Source organism: Camelus dromedarius, chromosome 5 (genome assembly GCF_036321535.1).
Source record: "Camelus dromedarius isolate mCamDro1 chromosome 5, mCamDro1.pat, whole genome shotgun sequence".
Classification (NCBI taxonomy): domain Eukaryota; kingdom Metazoa; phylum Chordata; class Mammalia; order Artiodactyla; family Camelidae; genus Camelus; species Camelus dromedarius.
This window is the reverse complement of record NC_087440.1, coordinates 22,427,403-22,435,449: the sequence shown is the minus strand read 5'-3', so window position 1 is coordinate 22,435,449 and position 8,047 is coordinate 22,427,403. Positions and strand designations below refer to the sequence as shown.

Here is an 8,047-nt window from a genome sequence, read left to right as displayed (position 1 = left end):
GGGAAATCCCACATTCAGATGATTCAGTTTATTCTCCTTCAGCCTAATAGAGAAAGAATATTGCAAGATATTCTGGCTTTCCTGTGCCTATGTTTTGATTCTGTAAGTTTTGTATTGTATAGGTCTGGTACTCGCCCAGATTATTCCACTGCAGGGGTTTGAGATACTCCTTCCCCTTCAAACTTCTACTCAGGATAGGTTTTAACCAACTCTTCCAATTTCAAACGCCCTCTCAGCTAGTACCGGGAGGAGAGGCAGTACAGATCTCTGTTGCCTGTGTTGACCGTACTATGTATGTATGGAGGTAGGAAGACAATTTAATGTAGCTTTGTTTTAAAAACAGTTCTGTTCCTTGACTTTAAAGAACAGAGTACGTCCTAGGTATTCTTTCATTTTTACACCACAAAACAAACCTGGGATGATACAATAAAACTATAGTGACAGATTCTGGAACGGACTTGCTCCTTCTATAAAAGCATCTAACCTTTCTTTTAGTCCTGCAGGGTATTTAATTGACTTTGACCTAGAAACATGTCTCAGTTTTTCTCATAGGTAGGATTTTCTTTTCAGGTGGGACTAGGCTTTGTGCCCTTGGCCCTGAGAAGGCTGGGAAACACCTGCTTAGTTGGAATAGACCTTGTTAAGCTTAAGATAAGCTCTCTACCTGTTTTAGATTTAACTAAAATTTTCTTTGGAAGTTGTATTAACCAAAACACTTATTCTAAACCATTTGGTACTGTTTTTCTATTTGTCTGCAATAGTCTCTATAGTAGGAAACAACTAGGGAAATGTAGAGCAAGAATAAGAACTGATTACAAATAAACATAGAAAGGGGAATACAATCACTTCTAGTTAACTTGGTTTATTTCAAGTTTGTACCAAAATATATTCCAGGCAACTCCTCACATCACCATTTTCAGTCTCCTAAGTCTTATGCACTGCTGTTGTTCCAAAAAGCTGCCAGGACTCTGGAAGCCAAGTGGTCCAGCCCCTCGGCCCAGGAATACAGTTTGAATCCACATGATAGGTAAGAGGCAAGACCCATGGACTGCCCTAACCCTTCCTTTTACCCTAGTAGGTTAGGGTATGATCTTAGGACTGTATACTTTGGTGCTGAGTATTAATCAGTGGAAAAGATTAGAGTACGAGTTCTGTGTGTTGTTCCTCTAGCTCCTGAAAGTTATCCACCTCACCAGCAGCTGGAAGCCAGCCTTAGTGCTCTACCCACACTCAGCCCTAGGAAGGTGGGGTTATACTAGTCTTGATTTTTCAAGAATTCACTTTAGGGAGAGAACAGGAACCAGGCCTCATGTACTTCCCCAATTTCAGATTAGGTAAGGGATTAGAATAAATTAACCAGTGGACAATAGGAAGAAATTGGGGAATGGTAGCGGTCAGGCCCCTCCCTCAAGCAGTCTTGCTCAGTTTCCTGATTTCCTTCACCCTCTCAAGTCATAAAGGCTATTGAAATGTGATTAGTCTCCTAAAATTACTTCCAGTTCTTCCAGGTCCTTCTGGAAAGCTGAATCCTAGGGAGACAAGAGAATAAGACTAGGCCTCAAACTTGTAAGCCAACATTTCCCAAACCACTGGTACCCAGGAATAGGCCCCTTGCTTCCTTTCTGAGCTGTTACAGTCTTTCCCACTTCCCCAGGATAGCCTGGAGCGTATGAAATCTGTCTCCTCCCCTGGGTGAGATACATACAAAAGAGCCCACATGCAAAAGTGTAGACTTTTGGAGGAAAATAAGACCTCAGGGGAAGATATTCTTTCCTGAAAAGGTCACTTGATGACTCAATGAAAGAGCCCATTGTTAGAAAAGCTCTTAAAAGTATTACCTCTTTAGTGACATCTGGCAGCTCCAGGGCCAACTTCATCCACTGTTTAGCTTCAGGGTTTTCCCCTAGTTCTCTGTAGCACTGAGAAGAGACAACAATGAAAACCTGTGAGAAACACCACCAGGAGCCTAGGAGATGAGTATGTATGCTTTCAGCAGTTCCCAGAAGTATCATTAACATATTTTCACCTATGCTGAAATAGGCAGGTGAATTTACCTTGGAAATATATACCCTTCCTGCTTTGGAAAATCCTGGCTGTAGTTCTTCAACCTGGAGAAGGGAGAAAGCATTTCAGTGAGGGGTTCCCAAAGTCCAAGTCAGGCTAAAGCTTATTAAACAGAGTTCCAGTCCCCAACCTGGAGATGAGATTCCTAGACTCATGAGTCATAGTTTTGTAAGTTCTTCAGGTGGTTCTGATTTTCCCATAGAACAGGCACACATAAAATTGCCCTCTACCAGAAACCCCCTCCAAATAACATCCTCAGGGAAAACAAGGTCACCCTGGCAGTTTTGGCTACTGTCCACCCCTTCCTTCCCTGATACCTTTAGGAAGCTCTGGAGGGCGTCCTGCACAGTGGCACAGAGAGGGCTTTCAGACAAGGCTGTAGCAGTTTTTTTTTCTAGCCAGCTCAGGTGAGAGACCTGCCACCAAAAGATCAAGGTGTGACTAAAAACTTAAGTATCTTTAGGAACACTGAATGTTCTGTACTTATGCAAACAGGGCTAAATAGGGCTGGGTCCAGTCGCCACTAACATGACCGTTTAGAAAAAAATGGTACTTAAGCCAGACCAGGCTGAATACTCTGCTCTTCCTGGCAAGGTGGTCACTGTCTCAGGACACTTATGTCAAGCCCAGAAATTGAGTTTACCTGGTAGCACCACCTGCCAAGGAGAAAGTGAGCCATGGGGTTTTCCGGCTGGAGGGCAATGGCTTTGTCCACATGCTCCTAAGGGGGAAAATGTAAATATAAACTAACATCAGACACTACAGATTCTAAGGGGAGAGAGACAAGTCATAGAGGCTGTAGGAACACCCTTTGCAAGGAGCTAGGATGGAGCAGGGAATCTGGATTAGACCAGCACCAGAGAAGGAAAAGCCTTTCCTCACCTTGAAGCTAAAGCCATTCTGGATGCGTCTCTGGATGCCCTCATGCTCAGCCAGCTGGCCACAAAGCACTGCATACCTAGGGGGAAGCAGCAGCAAGCTCAGGGACGAGGGCTGAGCACTGGCCCTGCCAGGAACGGGCTCCCCACCCGTGGTCTGACTGCACTGCCCCTGCACCTTCGGAGCTGAAAGCGTCATTTCCATCTGTACAGAATTCTTTTCACAGCCTTCTGGTCCCAGTTCATATTCTTTAGCAAATACAGTGGTAAGCTCACAATTCATCAAAGTATAACAGGTACAAAGAAGGTGGGTCCCCTCCAGTAAATCTCTCTTGAAATTTGGACCGAGATCTTGCCTAAATATTTTCTCATAATCATAGCCGTAGCTGTCATAAAAACTTAAGCAGGTATCTAAAAATTAGCATCAAAGACCTGAGTACACTGCTTTTTGTCTCCTAAGCAGACCTTAAAAGGTCTCGTTAGCCTTGGAAGTGTACCATTGGGAAGATGTTTTAGGATGGGATATTCTAGGAATCTCTAACGTTAGCAAATGATGAAAAGGCCCCAATTTCAGCCCTCTCCTCCTCCCTCCCAGGGTAAGAAAGCCAGCCAGCTTCCCTCCTTCTGCCTTTAAAAACAAAGGTCTTGAGGGGAGAGTACAGCTCAAGTGGTGAGTGCATGTTGAGCATGCATGAGGTCCTGGGTTCAATCCCTAGTACCTCCTCCAAAATAAATAAAAAATAAAGCTAATCACTCCCCCCCCACCACCAAAAAAGGGTCTTATTTCCTGTCCCCCCAGCATTGTTTCTAGAAGCATAGTTGATAAGTGTCCAAGGCCCAAGTTGCTTTTTCATGTTATTTACTAAATATCTGGTGGTATTTGTATCAGATACTTCCAGAGGCTCATTTCCCTGTTTAGCCCAAACTAAAGCTGTTCCCCAAGAATACCTCAGAGAGGATGAGGTCAGTTTCCATCCTTGGGAGCCCAGGAGCCCCAAGGGAGCGGCACCTGTGATGCCCAAGAAACGGTGACCTGGCCCCTGAGAAGAACCATTGCAGAGACAGTTTCAGCAACAGTTAAGGAAACGCAGCCTCTCCCAGCTCACAATCTGAGGGCAGAGCCATGGAAAGCAAGTAGGGAAGTGGGAAAGGAACATTTTCACTAAAACTCTGGAGCTGGAACCAGGCCCCAGGACACAGGTTGACCCAGACCCATCCAAGTTGGCAGAACCTTGCCTCATGTGAGGCCACAAACAGGGCTGATGCATTTGTAAGCTAATATATTGACTACTGAACTTCCTGAGGGTGAGCTCACATCTCCTTTTCCTCATGCAAGCCAAGCAAAGAAGCCAAAGTCCGCCACCAGCCAGGGATCACAACTAGGGGAATGAAGAGCTTGTGTGGGAGAAGGGAACTGCATGTGTCCCAGCCTCCCTGAGGAGCCAAGAACCCACAAGTTTTGTAGCCAGAGGTGACTAACAAAGCTACTCATTTCTCCAAGCCTCCACAGAAAGAAAGCTCTACTTTCCCCCTTGTCTCACCCAGAAGGCACTTCCCAAAGGAAACGCCCCCTGGGGCCCTCGCTTGCGGGGAGGACTGCATAAAGAAATGAGCGCCAGAGCTCCCTCTCCTGGTCCCTCTGGCAAATGCCTTTTTGGCCAGGGCAGAGAAAAGAAAGGGCTCTCCTCCACCCATACCCACTCTGGCTCTCCCTGGGACCCTGCAGGGTGCCATTACCACTGGTGACATTCAGCATTCTCATCCCCCTTCTCCAGAGCGGCCTCTGCTGCTTCTTTTCCTGTAGGACAAAAGTGATTCAGGGTTGACAGGGGCTCCCATGCACCCTTCCACAGGAAAGGCTGTGGGAACAGTGACTGCTCTAAGCTCTCTGAACTTGTAAATAGTTGCACACTTGAGCAGAACGAAGAGCTGCAAATAGCTGCTCACCTTGCTCTCCCCTCTACTCACCTTGCTTTCCCTATCTCTGTCAACTTCCCCAGGTACCTGATTTTTATAACACCTACCTGATGTGCTCAAAGCATTTCAAATATAAAAGGACTCAAAGGCAATCAAACTGTCCCCAGTAGACCATTGCCCTTGGAGGGCTTTTGACTTGGGGTCTGTAGCTAGGCTTCAGGGTGTCCATGAATCCCTCTGAAGTTGTATATAATTTTAGGTATAGGTGCATTTTATTGAGAAGAAGGTCCACAGTTTTTATCAAGTTCTCAAGAGGACCCATGATCTAGGAACATCAATCATGGCTCTAGGCCAGAACTCCTCACCAAAGCCCGATGGACTGAAGTATGACCAGAGGTGACTTTAATGTAGTCTTACCCAAGTTTCTAAGCACAGAACAGAAATCAAAGCCTAAATACATGCAAGCTCTTGACAAGGGTCCCCTAGAATGTCAAGGAGCTGGAACCCTCCCGCTGAGGACCCTCATGCCTACACACTGGAGAAAAGAACACACTGCATAATGGGGCATCTGATTAAAATGGAGAGGGACTGGAAGGGAACACAAAGATAATGGAACAAAAGTAATGTGTTGAGGTGGTAGGCTGTCTAATCTGAATGTTTCCTCATCCTTAATTGATAGTAATCATGGTATAATCTTGTATATTCAACAAACACATTTAAAGACTGCAGATGAGAATCCTACATTCCCCTATCCGAGTGGAAGGACCACACGCCCCACCGCTGAGGGACACTGTCTCATAGGGGACTCCTGTCTGCCCCCTTCAAAGCACTATCACACTAGGAAATTAACAGTGAAGAATAGGGCAACCAGTTCCTGCCGCCTCCTGGTGGTCCTAACTTCTAGAGATAAGACAAAATGAAGTACTTTAGATCCAGTAAGGATGGTCCTAAAAAGCTAGAATCCCAGAGCAGAGCCTTTAAAGACGCTCCATAGTCACCTGACCTCCAGCAGGAACAGACCTGTCCAAGGCTGCTAAGCTCGGGAAGCCAGACCAGACCAGTGCTGGCTGTGGCTGCTCTAACCACTGCCCCGTCTCCACCTTCAGGGTTCCTGTTGGCTGTAATACTAAGAGATGATCCAAAGGGAAAGGAAAGGGTGTTGTTGATTACCAAGAGTCCAAAAATCAGCCCCAAGGGCTGATAAGAATCCTCACCTGAAATTTTAGAGGGGAAGTAGAAACTTTTAAGAAGGAAGAGGCAAACAGTAATTAAGCAAACAACTTTTGTTACAGCTTCTGGGGATTTTTCTGAAGATCTATAACAAACATTCAGCTCAATTGGCCTGTTCTTTCTATACTGGCAGAATTCTACAACTGTCAAGAACAATGATCCTGAGGTACAGTCAGATTCTACATTATCAAAGATTCAGTGTTTGCAAAGCTGTACTTACAGAAGTGGGAAAGCAGACAGATCCACTTAGATAGTTAACTTTGAATAACTGAACCAGAAGATCTGGAAGTCCACTGATGGTGCCTGACTCAGGGTGTGTAGTTAGGCAGGATGCATCATCTTCCCTATAAAACCAGCCTCTCTTTAAAGCCCCAGGGTTTCTCAGTGACCTCGTGACAGAGGACGGGCCCTAAACGTGGCACAAGTCATGTGTACCCTACACCCCCAGGTACACACTCTGACAACAGAGTTGCTAAGTAGACTCCAGGGACTTCTAAACCAGCAATATTCCCCCAAACTGCTCCTTACAGACGCTCACCAAACATACACCACTCATTATATTCTTAAACACCTGCCCCACAGGCTCCATAACTGAAACTAGACCTAAGCAGAAGCAGAAAACCTCAGATTAAGAAAGGTTTTGCCCTTTGTAGTTGAGGAATGAGAACAAAGAATTGTGCTAATATGATACCACAGTTGACCCTTGAGCACCGTGGGCAATAGGGGCACCAGCCCTCTGTGCAGCTGAAAATTAACAAATAACTTATAGTTGGCCCTCTTTGTCCTCGGTCCAACCAACCGTGGGCTGTGCAGTGCTGCAGTATTTCCTATGGAAAAAAATCTGTATATAAGTGGACCCGTGCCACTCAAACCCGTTGTTCAAGGGTCAACTGCTCTCCTGAAATCATGTACGCCTGTGTTACGCAAGCGCCGTGACGTGCAGAGCAACAGAGACTGCTCTGTCTCCTGGAGGAAGCAGGGAGTCTCTGGGAGCCACTCTATCCCTGTGGTAGCTGAGCCACAGCTGCCCTGACCGCCTGTGTCTTGGTGGTTCCCAGGGCTTCAGGCTGAACACCGACTCTACCCTCGGCATCATGCAGCCACCTTCCCACCAAGGACCTGTCAGCACTTACCACTTAGAGCATAGGACTTCTTTTCACTTGCCTCCTCAGCAAGCTCACACATGTCACTGTAGGCCCGGGCCAGGCGCCAGAGAAAGTCCTGCCGGCTTCCATGCTGCAAACCAGACAGAGGGGTGAGCCCCTTTCTCTCAGCTGCAGAGAACCGGGGCTCTGGCCTTCTCCCCACACCCTACCGTTGAGTGTGTCATAAACACTGATATCAGGCCACCCACACAGGACTTCTCACCTGCGGTGGCTGATGACATTATCTCTAGATACAGATTGCACAACCCGCAGACTGAGGGCACTCTGGCTTTATACCATGAGGAGGAAAGGTCAACTCCAACATGTGATGAGGCACAGCAAGAGGCAAATCTTGCTGACAATGAAAAAACTGTGAAAATGCCCAAGAAAAGGGAAAATTCCAACTTTGGGGGCATTTATAGCTGAATGAGCATGAATTCTGGCAGTGAACCTGAGAAGAGAATTGTGGTGGAGTGACCTACACACCTGTCACTTGTGATGAAAACTTCACATAGGGCAGGCAGTTTTGGTTCTGCCTCAAGGGAAACAAAAGAGAAAACCCTTCCAGTTCTTTCCACACTTCTCCCTGGTGAGAGGAGAGGCTCTTCTGCAGTAGCTCTACAGGTGGCAGCCAGCTGCCCTGACGATGGCGGGGAAGGCAGCACTCGGCCTCCTTGGAATGGGATGTACAACCCTGGGGGGTAGGTGCAGAACTCAGCGTCTCACCCTCATTTCCCTTCCCATGTCACTTCACGGTCGGGGACACAGTGGCCTGCCACCAGGGGTTAGCAAGGGGAGGGCGGGACAGAGGGG

At 46.8% G+C, this 8,047-nt stretch overlaps 1 protein-coding gene across 4 annotated transcripts in view; it reads right to left on the bottom strand.

Moving 5' to 3' along the window:
* The window catches only part of RMDN3 (regulator of microtubule dynamics 3), a 28,979-nt gene that overhangs the window by 6,201 nt on the left and 14,731 nt on the right, over window positions 1-8,047 (bottom strand). For 3 of the 4 annotated variants that reach the window (XM_064485725.1, XM_010989311.3, XM_010989312.3), the window contains 8 exons: window positions 7,223-7,325; window positions 4,680-4,740; window positions 2,947-3,022; window positions 2,708-2,785; window positions 2,382-2,480; window positions 2,055-2,108; window positions 1,839-1,919; window positions 847-1,529 (listed from right to left, as the gene is read on the bottom strand). In XM_064485725.1, coding sequence (XP_064341795.1) covers window positions 1,476-1,529; window positions 1,839-1,919; window positions 2,055-2,108; window positions 2,382-2,480; window positions 2,708-2,785; window positions 2,947-3,022; window positions 4,680-4,740; window positions 7,223-7,325 — 606 coding nt within the window. In that variant the 3' untranslated portion in view covers window positions 847-1,475. Of the gene's footprint in view, window positions 1-846; window positions 1,530-1,838; window positions 1,920-2,054; window positions 2,109-2,381; window positions 2,481-2,707; window positions 2,786-2,946; window positions 3,023-4,679; window positions 4,741-7,222; window positions 7,326-8,047 lie in introns of those variants that run through there. The other variant, XM_010989313.3, reaches the window with a different exon arrangement.